Consider the following 26,977-nt stretch of genomic DNA (forward strand, 5'->3'; position numbering starts at 1 on the left):
GTCTTGATCTCAGTGCCATGAGTTCTGGCCTGCATTGGGCATGCAGGCCCAGCATGGAGCCTACTTTTAAAGATAACCAAGAAAAAGAGTATTACTCTTACCAGACTCTGTTGGCCAAGGCAGTCACCAAGGTCATTTCAATTTCTTTTCTTTTCTCTTTTCTTTTTAAGTAGGCTCCATGCCCAGAGCAGAGCCTAAAGCAGGGCTTGAACTTATGACTCGTGACCCTGACATCAAGAACTGAGCCCATAGCAGGAGTTGGCCACTTAACCAACTGAGCCACCCAAGTGCCCCAAGCTCACTCCAGTTTCAAAGGCAGGGGGTCGTAGGCTCCACATCTTGCTTCAGGAATGGCAAAGTTCGGGCATCTGGGTGGGTCAGTGATTGAGCGTCTGTCTTTGGCTCAGGGTGTGATCCCAGAGTCCCGGGATCAAATCCCACATTGGGCTCCCCAAAGGGAGCCTGCTTCTCCCTCTGCCTATATCTCTGCCTCTCTGTGTGTGTGTCTCATGAATAAATAAATAATATCTAAAAAAAAAAAAAAAGAATGTCAAAGTTCTGGAGGAGCATGTGGAATGGGAGATACTATTGCAGCATCTTTGGAAAACACCATCTGCCACAAGTATATAGAGTTAAGTGAGTGAGAGGGTAATAAATAACCTGGTTTGCTAAAGCCATGCTGAGCCCTGGATGACCTGAAGTCTCAGAACAACTTTCTAGACACCATGCAATCTGTCTGACATTCAGTCCTGAGGTCCCACAATATGAGGCCTATACTCTTAACAATAAACTTATGGTACTTAATTAAGGTAACTTTAGCAAATCTTCCATCTGTGCAGCAGCAACAATGACAAATGCCCAACTAATCCAAACACATTATAATTTCAATTATAGAAAGAAAAATTAATGGAAGACTAGAAATATATTGAAATACTAATAGTAGTTGCCTCTCGGTAGATTTTTGGGTGATTTCATTTACCCTTTTAAGCTTATTTTTAAAAACACTGCAAGGGGCACCTGGGTAGCTCAGCCAGTTAAGCATCTGCTTTTGGCTTAAGCCATGATCTCAGGGTCCTGCGATGGAGCCCCTCATTGGGCTCCCTGCTCAGCAGAGAGCCTGCTTCTCCCTCTCCCTCTGCTCTCCCCCTGCTTGTGCTCTGTGTGTGTGTGTGTGTCAAATAAGTAAATAAAATCTTTTTTAAATTTATTTTTATTATTTTAGAGATTTTATTTATTTATTCATGATAGACATAGAAAGAGAGAGAGAGAGGGGCAGAGACACAGGCAGAAGGAGAAGCAGGCTCCATGCCGGGAGCCCGACGTGGGACTCGATCCCGGGGCTCCAGGATCACACCCTGGGCCAAAGGCAGGCACTAAACCGCTGAGCCACCCAAGGATCCCCTCTTTTTTAAATTAAAAAAAGAAAAAAAAAACACCGAAAGGCTAAAAACTAGAAGACTTTATTCAAAAAAGAAATCAAGTTTTTCGTGGTAGGGAGATTTGTCTTATAAATCGGGCTTCTATCAAGTTATGTCCAGTTGCTTGGACTTGGTCCTCATAATGGCCCTAACTGTACCTGTTTCCTTCCTAAACCTCATTTCTAATAATCCCAGCTTGAGGTCTGTTATTTGCCAGAGACGGTTTTTTAGACATTCTCATGTGTAATAATGAGCCTAAAATTCGGAGTTCAAGGAAATTGTAAGAGGCCTCATTTCCGGTCTACTTCTCTTATTCTTCACCACCCTTAAACAAGCAGTCCCTCAGAAAGGGCAGACTATTAAGGCTGCTCCCTAGGGAACCACTGCATCCACTTGGCCAGTCAGGCCGCCACGTTCCCCAATGCCTTGTTGCTCCTCACAGAGAACGATCACGTCCCACCACTGGAAGGTCCTCACAGGCTGAGGATTCCATTTCAACTCAAATTCATTGGAGTGCATCCACTTTGTTATTTCTGCTTTCCCACGACTGCCAACTTGTTCAAAGGTAGTTGATGAAGCAAGTTCAGGCCTGACAGTCTCCATTTTAGAGATCCCCTGGAGCCGTCTCCACTGGTTCACTCCCTTTCACATGGTTACGTATGGGGAGAGGAGACATACTGCTAGCAGCAGGCATGGCGCCTTGACATTGTGGGAAGTCAGCTTGGCTCTCTGAGATTATGGGAGGTTCTGAGATTCTCTTGTCCCCCACCCCCACTTCTTTATTCCCTACCTTGCTCACCCCACCTCACACACCCCTTACCCTCTTTCATCCCACTTACATGTGTAAGCACACACAAACACACGTGTATATACCCTCTACTGCCACCTCATGCAGATCTGTTCATCAGAGGGTCTTTTACGAGCCTTCCACAGAGCCTTTGTTGTGTCTTGGTACAATGTGGTTTCCCCTCATTCAGAACTGAAACCTGTTTTATCCTTTCTCCTCAATACCCACCTACTCTCTCTTTGCCTGCAGACAGGCTATGTTTCCAAGCCTCTGTAAGCTTTGGAAGCTTGGCGTTTGCTGAGAAGTCCCAAGCATCCAGGTATTTTCATGGTCAAAATGGCCACGGGAAAAAAGGGTGAGGGTCAAGCTGACATAGGGGATTGTGACATTAGTCATTACATGCGTGACCTCAGAGCTACTTACTAGTGAGACAGGGCTTTAAGATTTGCCCTGTTTTGATCCAGAAACAGTGAGGACCCTCAGACAAACAAGATTACTGTATCTTAGATGCAGTTCTGTAAGCACGCGTTCTTCACTCATTTATTTTGGCAAGAATTCATCTTTGCTGTGACCTACACAAATTGGACTGAGGACTGGTGTGGATCAACTTCAGTGCATTTCTCATAGGCTAGTTTGACAATAGCTGAAGTATTAGCAGCAGCTCTGCAGAATCCTCTAGATCACACAAGCACAATGTGAAAGCAGCAATTAATTTTTCTCTGGTCACTGCATTTATGAAGAAGCTTCACCCGTGAGGTCTATGCCTGCTGGCACCGCGTAGAGACAACCCTGCCAGAAAAGAAGAGTCCCACCTGCTTCATGTGCCAGGAATGTTGAGATCCAATGTTAAGATAATTTAGTCCTTTTGAAATCCTTGGGGAGAAATTAGTCGGAATAGTTTTGTAGCAGTAAATCCAAAGACTGTCTGATGAAGGACCAATCTCTCTCTGGCTTTTTGAAACCAAACAAAGAATTATTACCTAATGCAATATGCAGCATGAAATAGTTTTGACTTTCGGATTCAACTTCAAGGAAACTTTACCTAATTGCAACTGTTTGTTCTAGGCTCTGAGGAGGCAACAATCTTTAAGACACAATTCTTGCTCTCAGAGAGCTCATTTCCTAAACAAAGAATTTAGAGCTCTGTGATAAATACTAGAAATGTGTGTGGGAGGGACAGAGAGGGTACAGAGGAGGAAGTAATGAACTTAGGAAGGTTCAGGAAGGTTTTCTACAGGAAAACAGTGTCTGTGATTTTGCAGGATGAATAGGAGTTAGTCTCACAAACAAGGTGGAGAAAAGGACGTTGGTCCAGGCACAGGAATAGGAGGGGTAAAGGCATCTGTAGAGAGAAGGCAGTGAGGTCAGGAATTGATAAGATAAATTGGGAGAAAGTGGTGGGGACAAGAGCTTAATGGTGTTAATGAAGCCTTTTTTTTTTAAAAAAAAAAAAATTGAGATACAGTTCACAACCATAAAATTTGCCCTTTTAAATGGCACAAAGATTTTTGGATATTTAGAGCAGATGAGGGTGAAGGGGCGCTCTCCTGAGCTACAGGAGGAATGGTTTGGTGGTTAAGAGAAAACACAGTCAAATTTATTAGATTTGTCCACAGTCAGCAATGGTGATCTTCTTGCTAGTCTTGCCATTCCTGGACCCAAAGCACTCCATGGTTTCCACAGTATTCATGCCCTCTTTCAGCTTGCCAAAGACCACATGCTTGCCATCCAATTACTCAGTGCCAGCAGTGCAGAGGAAAAACCAGGAACCGTTTGTGTTGGTTCCAGCATTTGCCATGGACGAGATGCCAGGACCTGGGTGCTTCAGGATGAAATTTTCATCATTAAATTTCTCCCCATAGATGGACTTGCTGCTGGTGCCATATGGCATGTGAAGTCATCACCCTGGCACAGAAGTCCCAGAATAATCCTGTAAAAGCAGGAACCTTTACAGCCAAATCCTTTCTCCCCAGTGCTCAGAGCATGAAAGTTCTCTACTGTCTGTGAAACTTTGCAAAAAGCTCAAAGGAGATACAGCCTGGGGGCTCACTGTCCATAGCAACGTGGAAGAACATGGTGGGGTTGACCATGGCTGGACGGTGCAGGTGGCTCCAGGGGGGAAAGCATCTGCCAGGGCTCTGTTTAACCTTTTGAGGAACTATTAGGCTGTTTTTCAAGAATCCATGCCATTTTACATTTCTGTGAGGAATCACAAGGAGTTTCAGTTTTTCTACCTCCTTACCAACATATATTATTTCTGTTTTTTTTTTTCCTACCCACCCTTGTGGGTGTGAAGTGGCCCCTCGTTGTGGTTTTGATCTGTATTTCCCTGATGATTAGTGGTGTTCAGCATCTCTTCATGTGCTTCTTGGCATTTGTAAATATTCTTTGGAGAAATGTATATGCAAATCCTTCGCCCATTTTTCAAATGATGAAAACGTAAAATTTACAAGCCTTTAGTTGGACTGACAAAGAGGAAGAAGAAGAAAGCTACTAAAATGAGGACGTTACTACCAATCTTATAGGTAATGCTATGAACAATTGCACGCCAACAAATAGATCCACTGGATCTTATCAAAATTAAAAATGTGGTTCAAAGGACACTATTACAGTCAAAAGTTAACCCGCAGGATGGAGGAAAATATTTGGAGATCATGTATCTTGGAAAGCCTGCTTTCCAGAACACATAAAGAACTCTTACAACTCAATAATAAGACAAATAACCCAGTTGCTCTCAGGGCCCATGATCCCATCCACTTTCATCTTACGCACAGAATCATGAGTATTCATGAAGTAAACTTTTAATTGATTTTTTTCACAGTTTATAATAGCTAAGCTATAGAGGCCTACACACTGGTGTGCCTACACACTAGACACTGCAATGTCCTAACTGGGCCATTACCAAGTTACATCCCTATACAAGCCAAGACAACAAGATTTGGGGCTGGAAAACACAATAAACACAATCGCTTAAAACTGCTGTCACCCTGGACAAGGAAAAGCACTTCAAGTCCCTGACTCAAGACTATAAAAGTGAGACCCAGAAGACACTGAAGTACATTCAGCTTCTTTGTCTCTCGTTTTCTAACCACATGTTTATACCAGATTCTGAGGTAAACAGCAAGAAGGAAATGGAGCAAGCAAACTGCCTCCCCCTTGAGCTACCGTAGCCTCTTCCCCTCCCAGTCATGATTAGTCCCCAGGGGAAGTATGTTCTAGGGCTTCCTTCCAGGACTCAGGCTCCAGAAGTCTTGAACATTCTGTGGTCTGGGCTTCCACCTCCACCACTCCAGAAAGTTCAACAATGATAGACGGTCTCTTGTCAAGAATGGTGTCAGTCTTCTTCGCATTCTACCTGTTGGAGGGTCTTGAATGAGTGGATTAGTCCTCATTGCCCAAATCTGCTCCTTCTATCACCTTCTGGGGCACTCTCTCTCCTGTTTTTCCTTCAACTGCTCTGATTCCATCTTCCTTCCCCAACTCTTCTACCAGCCCCCTTGCATGTGTACCCTAGGTCTCATATTTCATATTTTCTCCCTCTCCATCTCCTTTCCCTCGGTGATTTTCAGCAACTTCCTCCTAGTATCATTCTTTAGGATGTCTCCTATCTCTGTCTCCCATCTCCACTTGCGAGCAGCACACCTGGAGCCCTAAATGCCAGTGGGTCACTGACATTAACAACAATATCCAACAAGTATCTCCAACACAGCGTGCCTCCCAAAACCTCCTCCTCTTCTTGTCTTCCTTAGTCCTCATATCACCTGGCCTGGAAATGCCAAGTCATTAAATATTCTCACTCCTCCTCTGTCCCCATATATTCAATCCATTGTTATTTCTGACAAAACCTATTCCTAGATGTCTCTCCTCTCCGTCCCCGCTGCCTTCCTAGCTGGCTACCTGACTATAGGCACTCCCTCTCCTTTCCAATCCACATTGCTGTCAGGATCCTGTCCAATATACACAAATCTGAACAGTGTCAGGCCTTCAAGGTTTTCCAAAGCTGAGGTGTTAGCCTCAGGTGTCAGCCTGAAACAGGGCAGTTTTGTGCTGGGTGTTCTGTGATTCCATCTAGTTAGCTCTCAGAAGTGACCTATTTGGTTGATGAAACAGGATTAAAATCCCAGTTCTTTTATCTGGTTTACAATCTGGCCCAGGCCAACTTTCTAACTCTATCTTCTTCGAGTCCGGCTACCTGCCATTCCCCGAACATATTGATCATTCCATGCAGTTTCCCACCTTGTTCCCACTTTTCATGCTGTTCTCTCTTTCTGAATACCTTTCCCCCCATTTCTCACTTATCAACTCCTCCTTAACCTTCCCTGCCCAGCCAAAATAGCACGTCTTCTATGAAACATCATATGTTATCTGCCCCCATCTCCACCTGTCAGAGCCTGCCTCTCCCCATCTCCCAGACCCCTGCCTGTGATCCTGCAGCAATTTGTTCAAACCTCTGCTGAGTTCTACTTTGAATTTGGTGCAAAACCTGGCACATTGCAGGTCTTCCAAGTGTTTTGAAAGAGAGGATTTAAAGAAGCATGAAGTCAGGAGCAGTTTCTCTGGCTCTGATTAGAATAAAGAGCTTTTATCCTCCATATGGGACTTGCTTGAGAAAATCCAACATGTCAGAGCCAAGTATTTCTTCATCTTTAAAGTAATATAGAGAATAATTGCTGCTGCCCAAACCTACCCATGTGAACTCAATAGGGTGATAAAAACAAGTCCTGCTGTTGAGGTATAACATGTTGAAATGAAGAGGGAGATGAGCCTTCCATCTTCTGTCATCTGGCCCTCAGCCTAGGGCCTGTGGAGAGTGGGGGCAAGAGAAGATTCTGAGATCTGACAGATGGTTAAATAGAGAATGTGCCTATGGGAGGTCAGAATGATTCATCACAATTTGAATGAAACTAATTTGGAGAATAACCATTTATTGGTCATGTACACAGGTCAATTACTGTGCTAAGAATTTTACATGCCATTTGTTTATGTAAAGCCAATCTTGTAAGATGGATATTATGATTTCCCATTTTACATTTGAGGAAACTGAAGCTCAGAGAGGTTACGTTATTTGCCAAGGGCACAAAGCTGGTAGGTGGAGCTGGGATACATAATCATAATACTAATCATGCACATGTATGTGCCTGTGTCTTTATGAAGTATGCTGCTTGAACCTTACAATCACCCTAAGAGTTGATAGACTTCATTATCAGATGGGAAAACCTTGAAGTAAATAACCCAAGGTCACATAGCTAGTGAGAAACAGCGCCTGGCAATTTCCTCCAGAAACCACATGCCTGGCCACTACCTTTGCGGTCTTTCAGATCTGTTTGATTTTGCTATCTCGGCTTATTCTACATTGCCAGTATCCATCAGGTGCTCTTCTCTTGTTCTTCAAGATGTAAGCTGCAGGCCGGAAGTATCAATATAACCTGGAAGTATGTTAGAAAGATTCTTGGGGGCACTTGGGTGGTCCAGTTGATTAAGCGGCCAACTCTTGATTTCCTCAGGTCATGATCTCAGGGTCCTGGGATCAAGCTCTGAGTTATAGGCTCTGCACTCAGTGAGGGATCTGCTTTAGGATTCTCCTTTTTCCTCTGCCCTTCCCCCAATCCACACCCCAGCTCATACCTCTCTAAATGAATGAATGAATGAATGAATGAATTTTTAATTTAAAAAAAAAGAAAGAGGAAGGAAGGAAAAAGGGAAGGAAGGAAGGATAGATCTTGAACCCCACTGCAGACCTAGGGGATCAGAATCTGCATTGTAACAAGATCCCCAGTTCCTCGTCTTAGCCAGTGGGTCTCAGCCTTGTCTGCATACTGGACTCCCCTGGGGAGCTTTAAAGAGTCCTGATGCCCGGGCTTCACTGATTCTGTTTAATTGTCTGGGTGTGGTGTGAGTATTGGGCTTTTAAAAAGCTTCCCAGGGGATTCTGATGTGATACTGGGTCTGAGAACAACTCTTATAAGCAAATGAAGCTATTGGTTCTTTCCTTTCCTCATTTCTCTTATGTGCAACAGGCCTCGCTAAAGTACAGGCACAGCTTGCTGGGAGATGGGCAAATAAACAATTACAGCATAGTAGAATAAGCACTATGAAAATCATTATCCCAGGGCCAGAAGAGATCAGAGGAAGACCCAACTTCTAAGTCTGCATGAAGGAATCAAGGCAAATTGCTCTCAGGACAGCACATCCGCCTCAAGGACAAATAGGAGCTCTTGGATTTGTTGACAGGGGTGGTGAGCTGGTGTGGTGAAAGGAGAATTCTGTGTTTACTATGAAAGTGAGATTTATAGAATTTTAAGCTATAATAGATTATAGAGATCATGTAATGAATCCAGTGGTTTTTCTAACCTATGGCTCAGTTTAGGAAAAACATTTTATGTCTCAGCCCAGAATATATACTTATAAATTTAATGAAACAGTATTTACCTTCACTATATGTTTTGCACTTTGGTATTCTTCTAGTCCTTCAATACACTTCTCTTTCATTAGAGGGAAAAAAAAATTGCTGGTCATTCCTAACTGAATTGCTCTCCTGCTCCACTAATGGGTTATAACCTGCAGTTTGAAAGGCCTGACTTAATCGCTTCCATTTTTCCTTGAGGAAACAATAACAAAATGTCTAGACAACTTAGCCTGTAAGAGTAAAAAAAATGTATTCAAATTCCAGTGTGAAGGACTAGTGTTAGAAATAAAGCCTTCTATATGGTATTGGTTGTCAGATGTCAGATGTCAGAAAGACTTGCTTTCTCTTGGAAGTCCTACCTGTTTTCTGGGAGGCTAAGGCAGCCCTGTAGTGAAGGCAAAAGGGTGAATTCACAAATGAAGAGTCCAAGTACTTTCTAGCCCCACTAAAATATCCTGGATGTATGAATATTACTGAGCAAGAATTCTCTGTTTAGATAGTTTTGGGGAGGAGTCAATGAGACCTGGAAGCGGGGATAGAGCCCTGTTAGAACCACCTGGGGCTCTTTGTCTAGTAGACATGACTCCCAGCCATTCTGATATACATACTGCTGAGTCATATAGTAATTGCATATTTAATTTTTTAGGAATCATACTGTTTGAAGATGTTTAGCTTTATATAGATTCTTTTAAAAAGCAACCACTGCATTGTCATAATTTCTTTTTAAAGATTTTATTTATTTTTTCATGAGAGACACAGAGAAAGGCAGAGACACAGGCAGAGGGAGAGGCAGGCTCCATGCAGGGAGCCCTATGTGGGACTCAATCCTGATACTCCGGGATCACACCCTGAGCCAAGGCCAGACGCTCAATCACTGAGCCATCCAGGCGTCCCATGTCATAATTTTTCTTATATCACTATGAATATTTTACCACATATAGGCATTGGTCATAGATCAATGCCTAGAGTTTCTGCTCCAACCATCTTCCTGCTCTAACAGATACAAATAGATACATATCCGGAAAATCTGAATTCTTCATATTTTGTCTGACTAGAAAGATAATTATTTTAAATCATCAAATATCCATTAAGGGGGCACCTGGGTGGCTCAGTTGGTTGAGTATCTGACTTTGGCTGAGGTCATGATCTTGGAGTCCTGTAAGAGAGCCCCACTTGGCGGGGAGTCTATTTGCTCCCTCTCCTTCTGCCCCTCCCCCTGCTTATGCAGGTGTTCTCTCTCTCTCTCTCTCTCAAATAAATAAATAAATAAATAAATAAATAAATAAATAAAATCTTTTAAAAAATATCCATTAAGTAGTTTGGAAAATCATACAAAAGCCATTAACCTGATTACACTAAATATGAAAAACAAGACAGTTTCTATTATTCAATTTATCAAGCCATCACCATTTCAAATTTGACTGTAGGTCACATTCATTCTAAAACTGGTCATTGAAGGTAATAGACACTTGCTCTTCCCCTGCCTGATAATGAGTTTACAAAATCCTAGAGGAGATGGCCTGGCTTTCCAAAACTCTTGTTTCTCTGAAGTCTGTGTGTATCAAGCTAAGTGAATTTTCTGTATGATAGGGCTTTAAAAAAACTTTTTTGGAGTGGTACATTTTAAGCTGTTTGTGAGCTAGAAAGGAAACTCATTTCCTTCTGAAACTCATGAGTTATTGTCGAATAACTTTAATTCAGTAGAAAAAAATCCTACTGTATTAAAATGAAATGCTAATCATAGCTGTCATTCTCCTCAATACTGGTCTTGGCAGTGCTTTTCACTTCTTAACCCAATCAGTGGTGGGGGATGGGAATAAATAAATAACATTTATTAGTAGTATGCCATCTGTTAAAAAGATATACTGGAGAAACCTGATAGATGTACTTGTGAACATTTAATTGAAATGTTATGTTCTACTGAAGGAATTCAAGAGCTTTTCAAATTCCTCCCTAGCATTTCAGTGAATCACAATTTCAATGTATTGCAAATTCTAAAAAGTAACAAATTGTCTTTTCCAAACCTATGAATCTGTTGTCTTGCACGGGTCATATCTGTAGTTCCTTCCTCTTTATCTTTTCCTTTTTTCTTCACCTCATGGAAGCAACTGAATTCTGGTAATGCTTTTACCTCTCATATTTTTGACAGTCGAAATTGAATCAGAAGCTGCCTCTGTTTTTTTTCTTTTTTGCCCTCTCTCTGCTAAATCTATGTATTTTTAGCGCAGCACATTTTATTTTCCCACCTGTATGATTTGCTTGAAGCTTGATATAAACATGCCATAAAAGAAAATACTCTGCATGTATGAAAAACACACACATTTTTGTGAAATCTGATTATTTCATAATGTTTATTTTTTTTGTTTTTTTTTATTTCATAATGTTTAGATCAGTTTGTTTCAATGAGAAGGTTGTAAGACTGTTTCAGGCATTAGTGTGCTGGAGGTTAATATTCATTCATTTGCACTTAATGTACGTGTTTTGCCCATGAGAGTGATATGAAAATCATTTGATTAGATCTGTTGAATCTTCTTCCATTCCCACTGCTACTGATGCGGGTCAGCTTCATTATGTTTTTAGTCTGGTAAAATGTACATAACATAGAATTTACCATTTTGAGCATTTTTAAGTATAGAGCTCATTAAGTACATGCACGTCATTGTCATTTTCACCTGGGTACCTGCACCAGCCTTCAAAATCCAGCCGTGCTCCTAATTTTGTCCCCACTAACGAAAGAGAAATCTTATCTCTGTTGACTTATTTTCATCATGTGTATCAGAGAAAACTGGGAAAATGGAAGGGCTATTCTTTTCCATCTCTTCTGTGCTTTTAGCTTCATAGTTGGTGAAAACCAAATGCAGTTAAAGTTCTCGAGGCAAATAAAGGCATACCTGCTCTACTAGTTCCATCGTCCCTGGTGCAGCTTATTTCGTGCTCAGGACATCACAGCCAAAGGAATCATTAGGTGGACCTAGAAAATGTAAATGCTCTTAGAAACTCATTTGGCCTTAAAGGGTCTAACCACCAGAAGCACAAAAAGGCTTTTCAAAGTAAAATCTTCAGCTTTACAATGTGTGGAAATAATTCCAAAAAATTAAGAGCTAAAACTTTCAGGTGGCTAAACTTTGCACCAGTGCACACGAGTGTAAAGAAGCCTGCCCTGCCCTGGCCCCGCCCAGGGCAGCTGGAATCCCCTGGTCTGCCCTGGGTCTTGAGCCTTCCTGGGGGACAGGGGAATTGAGGGGTACACACATCAGAAATGAGGAGCCCATTGATGCAAACTGCTTCAGGTTTCAAGCCTTTGGCAGTGCAGTTTTGCATCACTAGATGTCAGTGTGGACTTTCCCAGCTGCCACCTTCTTTCCTCTGTGGGAGATGTCCCAGCCTTCACCCAGGAGCCTTCCTCAGGTCCTGGCAAACACAAGCCTATCTTGAGAATTTTAATTTCACCAAATATATTGTCTACAACATATACTTTAAAACACAAAATCCCTGAAACCAAGGCTGCCCTCCCTTTAATACCATGACCTTCTAATCTCAATGCTTGCAGTTAGGTGGCGGTCTGCGAGGCTGGGAAGTCAGGACTGTGTTCCATATAGGGTCATTCAAAAACAGCATGCTGGCACACCTGGGTGGCTCAGTAGGTTAAGCATCTGACTTTGGCTCAGGTCATGATTGCGGGTTCCTGGGATCGAGCCTCATGTCAGGCTCTCAGCTTGGAGTCTGTTTGTCCCTTGCTCCTTTCCTCACTCTCTCCCTCTCTCATAAATACAAATACAATCTTTAAAAAATAAATAAAATAAATAAAAGCAGCATGCTACCATAGACACCCGGCCCCAGGAGACCGCAACAGCCAATGCTACCATGGCTAAGAGTAGGGCAGGGGGCCAAGAAAAAAGATGTATGATTAGCCACATAAGGATTTAAGGATATCATGGGCACGCTTATTAGATTTGTTTCTGGTTTTGAGGCAGCTTGTAGTTGGGGGCTTCCGAAATTTTTAAGAAAAGTCATTGTATCAGTCTCCTTGTGCTGCTGTAAGAAATTACCATGAGCATTGTTGCTTAAAACAACACAAATCTATTACCTTCTAGATAGAGGTTGAAATACCAAATGGGTCTAACTGGGTTAAAATCAGGGTGTCAGCAGGTCTGCACTCCTCTTGGAAGCTCTCCAAGCTTGGATCCTTGGAGAGGATCCATTCCCTTGCCTATTCCCATTTCTAGAAGCCCCTGGCATTCCTTGGCTTGTGGCCCCCTTCTGTCTCCAAAGTCAACAATGGCCAATCAGGTCCTCCTCCTACTGTACTCTACCTCCTATGCCTCTGCCTCTCCTCCTCCCTCTTTCGCTTACAAGGAACCTTGTAATTACATGGGGCCCACTCACATAATCCAGGACAATCTCCCTACCTCAGGCTCCTTCATTTCTCTTCACCTACAAAGTCCCTCTTGCCATGTAGGGTGACATACTCCCGGGTTCCAGGGACGAGGGCATGGACATCTTTAGGTAGGCATTTTTCTGCTGAACAGAGTCATCATTTTAAAAATAATATATGATGCAATGTTTGAGGTGAAGAACTTTTTAATAGCCTCATTTAGTGTAAGAGGAAACCGCTGTTTGTACCACAAACTGTGTTGGAAAATAACAAGCCCTAAATTTCCCCTGCTCCTGGAATGTTAACAATGAAGAAAAATAAATTTGCCACACCCAGCATTAATATTTGGTCGCCCTCCAACCTGACTGCACAGCACTAGCTCTGCTGCCCCTCGTGACTCCCCATTTTTAGGATGTCTCTCGTGAAACAGGGAGAACCCACACACAGAGGGTGGGAGACCTGGCTTCAGGGCTGACAAGCACTGTGCAACATGAAATCCAGGCCTTTGAGAAACCTGACTGAAACAACCCATTCCACATAGGATTGGGTGTCTAAAGCCAACAGAACTTAACCCTGCGCCTTGTCACAAACCCAAAGCTGGTTGTGTTCCACCTTGCAAAGCTGTCTTTGTCTCCCTGCTTATCAAACTTGACCTTTCGTCCATACTTCCTACCTGGTGCTACCAGGGAGCAGAAAGCTTCTCCGTCATCCCTGACTGTGCCTTCTCAGTCATACACAACATCCAACTGGTCTGCAAGACCTGTGGAGGCTAGTCTCTTAATGGCTTTTGAATCTGCCCTACATCAGCCTCTTGGCCCATCTTTCACTGTACTCTGTTTCCCTCCCTCCTATCAATAAAGCCTCCAAAATACTTCCTGATTTATTTTTAAGCTGTAAACACAGTCAGGCTACTTCTCTGTGAGGTGGTTCCCGTCTGTCTTCTGGAATGATTCCAACCTCTTAGCCCAGCACACCCAGCCTGTTAGACTCTGCCTCAACCTACTTTTCCAGGTTATTAGCTCACCTCATGGCCTCCTACTCTTCATTCCAGCTATAACAAACTGCTTGCAGTGCACCCCATGCTCAAAGCTCTCCCTTGCTTCAGGCTCCCTCAGCCTGGAATGCCCATGGCTGCTTAAGCCAACTCTCTCTCAAGACAGCTCAGTACCACTTCCTTACGCTTCACCCAGCCCCCGTCCGTGCACTCAGCTCCTGCATGCATTTACCACACTGCACTTGATTCACTTCATTATTTACATCTGTGTCCCCTGACTATGAGCTATAAGGTTTTTGGAGGCAGGGACCGTGCTTGGTTAAATTTTGCATCCCTAGTGCTAAACACAGGAAAGGGCACATTAATGACATCCAGCCACTTTTGGTTTAAAGAATGAAGACATCTCCAGTATGGGTCCCAAGATATCCTAATGCCTCCAGGCACCAGGGATGACCCAGTAGAGGGCTATGTTCTAATATCTGCCCAGTTTAAACCTGTATCCCTAGACTACAGCCAGAGAGCTCATCTGGCTTCTGGGAAACGGAGGGTGGGGCAGGCTGAACAGTAGCTCTTGTTGCTCTGGGTTTTTGCTTGTTGCCCAGGAAAATTAGACCTGCAATTATGAGCTTACCATTTCCAACCTGGCTTAACCTGGGAGCATATATCAATCAGTAGCAATTCCAAGGGAATTGGCTGCCTAGGGCATGGGCTGCCCTGGCCAAAGAGTGTAGAGGACAGCAGATGTGACACACACAAACTTAATGTGGTAACAACAGCCTGGTTAAGTCAGTAGTAATTCAGGACATGCATTATCACTGCTGTCCCTCGTGATCCCCAGCAGTTACTGAATGTCTTCTGTGTGCAGATTGTCTGGGAGCTCTACAAGCAGGCACTGTAGAGAATTAAAAATAAAACAGAAACAGAGTTTCCGTACTTGGGAGCCTTATGCAATCTAGGCCAAAAATAAGGAGCTTGCCTTTCTTGGGGCTTTTGGCTACCTTTGGTGGGAGGAGGTGGTAAGGGAAAATGTCTTATAACACTTTTTAATCATTCATGTATAACCATAGTGATTTAAACCAACGGTAGGAAGCAGGAATAAGAGTGCATATGCATTGGAGGTGGAGCCACATGCATTAGGTAGCAGAGAGCTATTTTTTCTCCAAGCTATTCTTTACCTCACTAGGCTGGGAAAATTCTCTTGGTACTGACCCCATGTCACACCTTTCCACTAAATGTTATATCTTTTTCAACAGTAGGTCCCTAATAATAAAGATCAGGGATTCCTTTTAAAATGCTATGTATGGAATCTGAGCGATTTCTTCATAATGGAGGAAAAGCAGCATGGTTTGTGGTTATTTGGTATTAAGGGTTTTAAAATAAGGGCTTTTAATGATTTTTTTTTAAATGTCATTTCCAAGCCAAAGTAGATTGAGAGTAGAGCATAATATAAATATTTAAGCTCTGATTACTACTCTATGCCACTTTGATGTAGAAGAATTATTTTTAGATAATAAAAATAGGTGCTGACATTGTGTCTCAAGCTGTATTTAGAAAGGAAAATGATTCAGAATCTATGTTTAACATAGCTTAGGGATCTGGTCACTGATTGATTAACATGAAGTGCTTTTACAACACATTTAATCTTATTCAGGACCCCAAAGTCTCCTTAGTGAAAGTGAAATTTAACTGCCCTCTAGAATAAAAAGATATTTTTTTTTAAAAGAAGAAGCTTTAAATATTAGAAATTTCAAATAGCTAATCCCTGGTCTCTCAATCACAATTTCTTTTCAAGTTTCATAGAGATATATATGCATGCACATCCATCCATCCCGTGGTAGAAAAATGTAGGTTTGTCATCATGATATGTCATAGTGTGAAGATTAGTGATGTACATACTTATTAGAAAATGACTACTAAACAGTTATTACCCATAAAGCCTAAGTGTCAATAATGCATTAAAATTATGCAAAGTAATAAAATCAATTCCAGTGAGTATTAGTATATATTACAATATCTTGACTTGCTAGAGAAAGTATGCAAATTAGTATAACCTGCTAGAGATAGTGACACTAGGATAAAAATTTGTAAGTTTATTAACACATTCATTATTATTTTCAGATAGAGACTCAGTCATTTGAGACTCACAACTCCTCTGTGAGACTGGTCTTATGATCATCTGCATTTTAGAGAGGAAACAGGTTTAGCCAGGTTAAGTAGTTTGCCCTAAATCCCACAGCCAGTGCTGGACAGATCCAGGGCCTGACTCTGGCTTGAGTTTACCCACTTCATGGTGTATGTTTATAATCTGGTAGTGATTGGCTCCATCCTTTGGAAGATAGGCATGATTGATTAAAAAATCAATCAGAGTAAAGGGAAGAGAGAATCTGGCTTACTCATAATAGAAAAGTAAAAGTGTGTTAAAGGCATTGTATAAATTATGGATGTTCTCTGAAAAATTACCACACAATGTGATCCTTAGACATTTCTCTAAACTAACTTTTGTTTTAGAATTTAAGATATAAGTTTCTAATCACCACTAAAATCCTAAACAGTGTTTTCTATAGGATTTAGCAAGATAAATGGAACCCTGCCTTGGGCTCCCCACTTAGCGGGGAATCTGCTTCTCTCCCTCTGTCTCTCTCTCAAATAAATAAATAAAATCTTTTTTAAAAAAGATAAATTTGGGGATGCCTAGGTGGCTCAGTGGTTTAGTGCCTGCCTTTGGCTCAGAGCATGATCCTGGAGTCCCAGGTTCAAGTTCCACATCAGGTTACCTGCTTGGAGCCTGCTTCTCCCTCTGCCTGTGTCTCTGCCTCTCTCTCACTTTCTCTCTGTCTCTCACAAATAAATAATTAAATCTTTTAAAAAATAAATAAAAATAAAAATAATAAATTTTAGATGGTCCATTTATTTCTTTAAAGAAATGAAATAGCGATGCCTGGGTGGCTCAGTGGTTGAGTGTCTGCTTTTGGCTCAGGGCGTGATCCTGGGGTCCTGGGATCGAGTCCCACATCAGGCTCCCTGCATGGGGTCTGCTTCTCCTCCCCTGCCTATGTCTCTGCCTCTCTCTGTGTCTCTCATGAATAAATTTTTTTTAAAGATTATTTTTATTATTCATTATTATTTATTATTATTATTTTTATTATTATTTATTTAAACTGCTGAGCCACCCAGGCTGCCCAAATTTTTTAAAATGAAATAATAGGAAAAAGGCTATTTAAAGATAAGTAATTATGCAGATAGTCCTATAATTTGGTAAAGAGACTGGGTAGTGTATAACCCTAAAAGAAAGCAGGGAAGGAGGGGAACCATGGCCATCTTTTACATACTATGAAAGGAAACATGGGATGGCAGAGACTTTAGCAAAAAGTGTAGGTCTGGTGCTGGTTGCAGGAGAGACCTATTTATAGGCTGTGGGTCCTACTGAGAGGACAAATGATGTGGCAGGTCTTCTGCCCTATGCACATCTGTTTTCCTGACTGTCAAAGATCTGATCCAGCACAGCTTTAAAAGAGTGGATAAGACAGGGCACCTGGCTGGCTCAGTTGGTAGAGCATGTGACTCTTGATCTTGGGGTTGTGAGTTCAAGCCCCATGTTGGGTATAGAGTTTACTTAGTAAAAAATAAATTAAAAAAGAGTGGGCAAGACATTTGCAGCAACCTAGATGGAGCTAGACAGTATAACACTAGGTGAAATAAGTCAGAGAAAGACAAATACCATATGATTTCACTCATATGTGGGAATTTAAGAAACAAATGAGCAAAAGAAAAAAGAAAAAGAGAGAGACAGAAAGAGAGAGAGAGACAAACCAAGAAACAGATTCTTTTTTTAAAAAATAAGAATTTCCTGGATGAGCTCACTTTATTTTATTTTTTTTAAACATCTTATTTCTTCATGAGAGACACAGAGAGAGAGAGGCAGAGACACAGGCAGAGAGAGAAGCAGGCTCCATGCAGGAAGCCTGATGGGGGGCCCAATCCCGAGACTCCAGGATCAAGCCCTGGGCCGAAAGCAGATGCCCAACTGCTGAACCACCCAGGCATCTCAAGAAACATATTCTTAACAGATTCTTATTGAGAACAAGCTGATGGTTACCAGAGGGGAGGTGGGTGGGGGATGGGTGAAAGAAGTGATGGGGATGAAGGACTGCACTGTGATGAGCACCAAGTGATATATGGAAGTGTTGAATCACTATGTTGTACACCTGAAATTAATACAACACTGTATGTTACCTCTATTTTAATTTCCTTAGAAAAAATTAAAAATTAAACAATTTTTAAAATTGTTAAAAACAAAAACAATTTTTAATTAATTAATTAATTAAAATAAAAGAATGGGAAGAGAAGCAAAAAAGAAGAATAAGTGCCCAAGGGAAGAGACTCACTTCAACTGAAATCCAAACTGTGTAACAGCAAACCCATCAGGCAGGTGCTTTTTGTTTTTGTTTGTTTGTTTTTTTGTTTTAAGATTTTTCATTTTCTAAATAATCTACACCACATTTTCTACCAACTAAGCCGGCCAGGTGTCCCATCAGTGAGGTATTTTTACTGACAAGCCCACAATTAGCATACCTGTTCCAGTGTGGATTTCTGGCCACCAATGTTGTCGATGTTCAGTGCTTTAACAATTCAAACTCATTTCAAACCCCGAAAGTCTTGGGTCAGAATATCACCATTTAATCATGTGAGGAAGAAGAAAAATAGAGCATATGAAAAAGCTTCAGAGATTAGGATTTTAAAGAGCTGGGTCTCTGTTACTTAAGAGTCACGAGGACATGAAAAGAACAGTTCTGATTATGTACAGGGAAGCATCATTTAGAGCGATGCTTCTCCAAATACAGTCTGAGGTCTTATGGCATCCCTGTTGCTGGGCTGTTTGTTAGAATGCAAATTTTCAGGGCTCCGCCCTGAACCAAGGAATGAGAATCTTGGAGGGTGGGGCCTGGCAGTCTGCTTTAACAAGATCTCCAAATGCTTCTTTTGTGCACTAAAGCTTGCAAAGCAGTGATTCAGATCTTCATTACCAGATTACCACCCATTAGTGGGTTGTAAAATCAATTCAGTAGGCAGTGACCAGTATTTTACAAAAGCGAAATGTAATACAATAGAAAATGGAGCGCATCCCATGTTACATGGGTATGAGCTCATGAAACTTGCTTCTGTTCTAGACATGTATGTACACCCATGTGTACTGATTTAAATGAAGCAGCACTTTTGATTTTTGAAGAACTGGTAGGATATAATAAGAAGCTACACATTTTATATGAAGCCAGAACTGTTTGGTTGACGATAAAACACATTGACAGCTTAATGTGGATTCCTGTTTGGAAAGAGAGTGAAGACAGAAGGAAGAGGGCCAAGGAAAGAACATAGCAAGCCAAGATTTTTTAACTCCAGAATTATCATGGGGAAAGAATAAAAAAGGCCTACCCAGAGAGGAAAAGGAGGGGGACATATACCACAGAGGAGATGTCAAGGAGAATAAGTATAAGACAAGGTCATGTGTGACCTTCAAGAAACAATCATGTAAGTAAGAATATTCATTCACTCATTTATTCATTCACAGATCATCTATTGCCCATCAGAGGTGCCAGGCACTGTTAGGTGCTGGGGGTTATAGAATAGAAAAGATGTGAAGCCTATCATGGACCACATTGCTTAGTGACTAGCAAGCAAGATCAACAGCATGATCAGTGCTGTGGGGAAGCATTAACACAGCACTTAGTGGGAATACAGATGTCAGCCCGTGATGATGTGGTTGGAGTGGGGTCACAGCAGACATCCATATGGAGAGGGCATTTAATCAAAATGATGATCACATCTAAACGTGGTATTCTATTTTGAAACTAACCAGTGAGTATCCAGGTCAGTGTTTCTCAAACATTAGTGTGCATCAAAACCCTTTAGAGGGCTTATTCAAGCACTTTTGGATTCAGTGGGTCTGGGGTAGGGGTCTGATAATTTGCCTTTCTGACTTAGTCTCAGGCAACGCAGATATTGTTAATCTGGAGACTATTCTTTGAGGATTACTGATCTACATGGTTAAATTAAGAGTTCTGTTAGATGGTGTTTCTAGAAGCACAATTTAAAGTAGGTGTGCAGGGCTGCAGGTGGGAAAGGGGTACTGTTTCGCTGCTCTGCACCCAGCAGAGCTGGCACCCATCTGCCTGTGGTGTCTTGCCTTCCCTGGAGCATCCTCTCTGTGACCCCGAAAGGATGCTTGGTGAAACGAGGAAGACCTGGCTATATTTTTGTGGGAGGCTGTGGAGGAAAGTCTTTCCAAAGTCCAGGAACCCTTGAGCTGACATTATGCATATGGTGGAAGGTTACAAGGATGGGAACCCTTTTCTGAGGAAACTCCCTAATTGGTCAACCAAAGCAAAGACCACCAGTAGCAGGCGGCCAAAGAACAGAAAAGGAAAGTACTCGCCGTTGGTGTGTTAAAATTTCCAGAAAAGTCTTCCCACAGCAGTGCTATTTTGAGAACAACAGGACTAGAAGAGAAGCCTCGGTATCATCTATAGGATCTCCTTTATTTGCCCAGTTTGCTCAAGGTCAACAACAGATTATCAACAGATTAAGACTGGAACCCAAATTCTGTTATGTCTTTCCATTTTGCCACACCAACACTCCTTTTTGCTCCTTGTTCTGGTTGTTGAAGTATGTTCCCTCAAAGTTCATACGTTGAAGTTCTAACTCCCCAGTATCAGAAAAATGTGACTTTATTTAGAAATAAGGTTGTTGCAGATGTAATTAGTTGCTGAAGGAGAGTGGACCTCTAACCCAATATGACCTGTGTTCTTATTAAAAGGGGAATTTTGGAGCTGGATAGGCGCGCGGGGAGTGTGACATGTTGACAAAGGCAGGGAGCAAGAGGATGCACCTATAAGTCAAGGAATGTCAAAGACTGCCAATAAACCACCATAAACTGGAGAGAGGCATGAAACAGATTCTCCCTCCCAGCCCTCAGGAGGAACCAACACCTCGATCTCGGACTTCTGGTCTCTGGAACTTTGAGACAATACATTTCTGCTGTTTAAGGGGAAAAAAAGTAGATAGAATTTAGCTGATCTGCACGCATATGAAAATTAGTTTTTCTTTGCTTACATTTTGATGGGTTAATAATTCACTGTCACTAGAAAATTTTCACTTAACTTTTATTGTAAAATGTTTTACTAAGATTTAATATTTAGCTTAGGTATTTGACAGTCAGGCAACTGTTCTTGTGTGTGGCAAAGACATGCTTGCTATGTGCTTGTCAAAGTGATTTTTTTTTTTTCTGGGCACACACATAAGACCACATTTCCTGACCCCTTTGCAGTTGAGTTAGACCATGTGACTGATTTCTGCCAGCACGGATCGTGGGTCGGAGGGACGCAAACCCTTCCAGGCTTGGCAAAACTACTTTCAATTGCTGCCCTTTTCCTCTGGCCAGCCAGGCACACAGGATTTAGAGAAGGCTCTGTGAGGAGTCTGGGGCCTGCTGAGACGCTACATAAGAGCATGGGTCCCTAAGCCACCACTTTGAAGAGAAACCCGAGATTGCCATTAAGGTGGAGAACCATCTGAAGAGAGATGAGAGGGCAGACCAGGTGAGCTCACAACGTGCTTTCCTTGCATCATGGCCCTCAGGTTTCGGAGTTTGATCCCATGGTGTAGCTTATCTTGTCCTAAGATGCCTGGTACAAAGTCACACAAAACGCGTAATTATGAGCTTAATGATCAGCTTCAATTTCTATTCTCTTATGTCCAATATTCAGGCTGTAAATGACTTTTCTGGCCACTCATTTATTCAATAGATATTCACCTAGAGGCTACTGTGTGCCAAGCACTGCCAATGGTGAGCAAAAAAACACACGCCTTACATGCAATCATGAAATTTAGTCTTGTGAGGTAGGGACATAAATCAATGCTCAAACATGTAAAATTCTAGCTGTTGTGGGTGAGATGAATGTTAGAAACCTGGTTCTATAAGGGGTGGATTTTTTTCCCCTAGCTAGGAATAAATGTTGAGACATGTAATTAGCATCTAAGTAAAAATGATTTCAAAATATAAGTTTGGTTGTGATGAAGCAAAATATAACAAAATCTGGATAATACGGTTTTATCGTTAAATCTTTTCATTTAATAGTTCTAACTACTGAATGGCATTTGCTCCTTGTTATAGGCACCTAAACTTTTAAAATGCATATATAATGATGAATGTGAAATTCTTTCAGTTGTTAAGTCCTCAGAGACTTGCAATCAGTCTTTTACTCCTTTTTTAAAATCATAGTGTGTTACTTTTCTATATTCCTGTTACCAGAGTTTTACATTGAAGGCCTCATTCAGTAAAAGCTAGATCACATCCTATCACTAAATACCTTCTTGAATTAGAACTTGTCATTCTGATAACCACTTTAGCCTTTCAAATTTTTCTCTGCTTACTGAGTAAGCTCACACACAGGATGAAAGATTTTTTTTAGGTTTGCATTGAGTCGCTTTGTTTTTCCATTCTCAGATACTGCTACATATATACTGATAAACACGTGCATATACTTTCTCAGATATGTTTTATATACACACTCAATGCATCTATATCTACATATTCTTCACTTTTGTTTGAAAACTTGATTATCATTTTTGGACGATGAAAATCATCACACAAATGACATTACAAATGTGGAAAAAAGATAAGGTATTTATTTGTGCAGCTTGTGCAAAAGTATCAATTATTATTTTCACATAGTGGACACTTCAGGCATTTTCAAAATGGATATCCAGACCATGCTCTGCCACCAAGACACTACATTACAGAAATGAACTGAGGATTAAAAAAAAAAAAAAAAGAAATTCTTTAACTTATCAGTTGTTAGCTTCTCAGGAAATTTTGCTAATTTCCATTTTAGAGAAATTATAGGACTTTATTATTATTTATAAAGTTTATTTAAGTAATCTCTACACCCAAGTGGGGCCCCCCAACCCAGATATCAAAAGTCTCATTACTCTACCCACTGAGCCAGCCAGGTGACCCTAGAGAAACGACAGGATTTTAAAGCTGCCGGTGCCCTAGGAATTTAATATAAACATCCCCGGTCAGGAAACTAAAGCCCAAAACGACACGTAATTCAGTTCTGATCCCAGACCTAGACCCCAGATGGTCCTAAATCAGGTGCAGCTTTCTCCGCATCACAGTTTTCGTTTTGCAACCGAAGGTCAGGCTGGATTATCTTTAGTTCTTCCCACTGCGCTTCCTCCAACGGTCAGTTTCATGGGGGTGAGTCTCATGAAGATCTGAGTTGGCTTCTGCCCTCTTGGGTTATTTATGTTTTTGCTGTTCTTAGTTTTTTATCATCAACATCGCTGAGCTTCTGTTTTATTTAAAAGACACGCTCTGAGTAACACGGATGAGGGGGTTACCCCCTCCCCAAACACCCCTCCCCCCGCAAACCGAAGGCTCAGGACCCAGGAGACAGACCCTTCCCAACCCCCCAGCAGGGAAGACGACAAGTTGGGAGACGCGGTCTCATCCAGGGTCCCAGGGCCACGTGCGAGGGGAGGGGCCGCCTTCTGGTTGGCGCCCCGGGGGGCTCCGTCCGTCCAATCGGCTTCGGCCCCGCGGTGGCGGAGGGGGCGGGGCCAACGGCCCGTCCGTCACCGAGCCCACGGGCCGCAGCACCTACCACACCGCTGTACCTTGGCGGGGGCGGGGCGGGCAGGCCGCGGCCGCGGGGGGGGGGGCGGGGCCGGGGGGCGGGGCCGGGCCGGCGGAAGCCAATCCGCGGGGCGGCGCGAGGGGGCGGGGGTGGGGCCGCCCGCCCGCCCGCGACCCAAACACCGAGTCCGGGTGCACTTTGGAGCCGCGCTGCTCCTCGGCCTTCCGGTGCGAGCCGGGGCGCCTCCTCCCCTGCCGGGCGCCCACAGCCCCCACCCCCGGGGCCCTCAGCCCCCCGCCCCCCGCGCCCCTCCTTCGCCGCGGGGAGCGCGGCGACGGTTGCCGGGAAGCGCGCGCCGCCCCTCCCTCCCCTCCCCTCCTCCGTCCTCCCCTCACGCGCCGCCCGTTTTTTTTTTTTTCCTCTTTCCTCCGTTAATACCAGCTGGGTGGCTGGGGGAGGAGGGAAGGTGGCCCCGGCGGAGTCTGGGCGGGCGCCTCCCCCTCAGCCGCGAGCCGCCGCCGTGTGAGCCGGAGGATGGCGGCGGTGGCTGCGGCCGCCCGGGAGGAGGCGGTACCGAGGCCCGGAGCGCAGAGCGCGGCGACGGCGGCAGAGAGCGGCAGCGGCCCGTCGCGGCGCCTCAGAACCGAAACCGGCGGCCGCCGCAGCGCCACCTGAGCCGGCCGCGGCGCGACCTCCTTCCTGCCCTCGCCTCCCCCCGCGGCCTCCGGCGGGCCGCCCCCGCCCCCGCCCCCGCCCCCGCCCCCGCCCCGCGAGCCCCGGAGCGCGCCGGGCGCCGACCGCCCTTCGGGGCTCCGGGCGGCGGCCCTGGACGTGCGGGCTGGTGGCAGCGCCGGCCGCGGCGCCTCGGCCCTGCCCGCTCGCTCCCGCCCTCCCGGCCCGGGGCAGGGCGGACATGGGCGCCAAGCAGAGCGGCCCGGCCGCCGCTAACGGCCGCACCCGCGCCTACTCGGGCTCGGATCTACCTTCCAGCAGCGGCGGAGGGACCAACGGGACGGCGGGCGGCGGCGTTGGCGGCGTTGGCGTTGGCGGCGTTGGCGGCGGCGCGCGGGCCGCGGCGAGGTTTCCGGCTCAGGTGCCGGGCGCGCACCAGCCCAGCGGCTCGGGCGGCGCGGCGGCGGCCTCGGCGGCCCCGCGCAGCCGCTCCCTCGGCGGGGCCGTGGGGAGCGTGGCGGCGGCGGCCCGCGCGGCGCAGTCGTCCTTCAGCATCCCCAACAGCAGCAGCGGCCCGTACGGCTCGCAGGACTCGGTGCACAGCAGCCCCGAGGACGGCGGCGGCGGCGGCGGCGGCGGCGGCAGGGACCGGCCGGCGGGCGGGGGCCCCGGCGGGCCGCGCCTGGTGATCGGCTCCTTACCGGCTCACCTCTCGCCGCACATGTTCGGAGGTACGCCCGGCTCTCCGCGCCTCTCCCTGCACGTGGGCAGCACCTCAGCGCGCGGCCCGGCTCGCCCAGCGCTCTGGGAGGAGGAGGGCGGGGGGGGGGGGTGCGTGGAGGGAGTGCGTGGGGGGGGGGGCGGGGGTCGCCGCGTAGCCCCGGCCGCGCCGCCCCCTCCCTGGGCGTCGGTTGCGCGACCCGGGGGTGCCCAGACGGGAAGCCCTGCGTTCCCCGCCCCCCCCCCCCCCCCCCCCCGGGGTGAATGGAGCAAAGGTTGTTTCTCCAGCAAACCGCTGCGCCAGCCCTCGTGCTTTTGTAGCTCTGAGGATCAGGAAGTCGGGAGAAGACCGGCTGGTTGCCTAACGTAGTTCTTTCTAACTGGGGACACGAGCGGTGAGCTTTTTTTTTTTTAAAAAAAAAAAGAAAAAAAAAAAAAAAAAAAGGCCGAGAGTCCGAGCGGGTCGAAGGAACGTAGGAGTATCTGAGGAAGGAGGGAGTCCGAGTGTTCACGTACAGCCGTAGCCCCGCAGCCTCTGTAAACAGCCCCACCTACCGCGGACGGCTGCATCGGCCGCGCGTGCGGTGGGAGACGTGTTGGACCCCGGCCGGCGGCTGCTCTGGGTAACGGCGAACGCGAGCTCCGATTCATTTGGACCGGGGCGTTTTAAAAATTGGAAGCAGTTTGTCAAAGAGAAGCCCGATGACCAGAACTCCGCCTAAAAGACGCGGTGAAAAGCATAGGCGCTTTTACTGGAAAGCAGTGCTGACTAGGAGTCGAGGAAAAGTCACTTTGTGGTAACTGGAAATTTTCAACGGCAAAACGATGAGCTTCTGTGTGGAAACAGGAAGGGTGCACTTGATCAGAGGAAACTGAATTCGGCCTCACGAGTCCTGCTCTATAGTGATTTACTCTGCCTTAAAAACGGTTAGCATCGTAAACGAATCAAGACACCCCCCCCCCCCCTTCCCAGTTGGTGAGAAGAAATTGAAGTTTGATCTGGTCGGGGGTGCTGACTACAGTAGTAGAGAAACATCCCCATATCATTGCATTATGTGCTGTGATCTTACATAAATTCACAAGTGAGCACAGCCCGAACAGTGAGAAAGGCATTCCCTCCATTTTTGTAGCCCCCTTTTCCCCCCACAGAGGTGAGAAATTTGAGTTGGTCAAGTGGAATGTTCAGTAATTTATCTGTTCTCATGTTCTGTACTTTCAATATTCATGTTAGCAAATTGAAAATGGGAATGTCAGGTTTCGTTTTTTTCATGTCATTTATGCTGCCTTGCACATTCAATCAAGAACAACTCTTGAATTACTTGTTATAATTTTGCTATGAAAATAGTAATATCGACACTCCTAAAATTGCGCCATTAAAAACCATCTTTAATTTTTGAGATAAAGAACTGGTGTTGTTCTTACTGTGATTGGAGCATAATTAATGCAGTTGAAGGTTAGTTTGATCTTAACACAGCTGTAGTCAGTCACTACACTGAGGAATAACAAAAGACAGTTTCTTGAGAATGGAAGATTAGTGCAAGAATAAAAGATAAGCTGGTTTTTAAAAATATCTTTTTAAAGTGAAAATTTGCTTTTAGCAGTTATGATCATCAAAAGGTATATTTAAAAGCTTGTTAAAGGAATAAGAAAGCTTGTCAAATTATTATCTTATTTCTTTAATATACTGATTACTGTATTTTTCCTAATTGGCTGATAATTACCCTTAACAAAGAGTTAGTATATCTGTAAGGATTTATTTTCTGAAAATAAATACCTTCCATTCAGAGTGGGGGGTGGGGTGGGCAAATAGTTGATATTCCTGCTATTCATAGTAAGTTAGCAAATGAAAAAGACCTAGTTCATAAAAGTAGAAGTAAAGTAAATTTATCCTTTTTTTAAAAATTTAAGTTCCTAGTTTTGTGCACTTAGTTCTTTTTGTACTTTCAGGGTTAGGATGATTGGAGCTAATA

General features: G+C 44.2%; 1 protein-coding gene and 1 pseudogene across 1 annotated transcript in view; one reads left to right on the forward strand and one right to left on the reverse strand.

The window, feature by feature from the left end:
* Nucleotides 1-1,384: 1,384 nt before the first annotated feature.
* On the reverse strand, nt 1,385-24,658 carry LOC111098814 (annotated as a pseudogene).
* ZNRF2 (zinc and ring finger 2) overlaps nt 24,514-26,977 on the forward strand; it is a 95,067-nt gene continuing 92,603 nt past the window's right edge. The window contains exon 1 of the mRNA XM_038557223.1: nt 24,514-25,018. Coding sequence (XP_038413151.1) covers nt 24,529-25,018 — 490 coding nt within the window. The 5' untranslated portion in view covers nt 24,514-24,528. The remainder of the gene's footprint in view (nt 25,019-26,977) is intronic.

The sequence above is a fragment of the Canis lupus genome, chromosome 14 (genome assembly GCF_011100685.1).
Source record: "Canis lupus familiaris isolate Mischka breed German Shepherd chromosome 14, alternate assembly UU_Cfam_GSD_1.0, whole genome shotgun sequence".
Classification (NCBI taxonomy): Eukaryota; Metazoa; Chordata; class Mammalia; order Carnivora; family Canidae; genus Canis; species Canis lupus.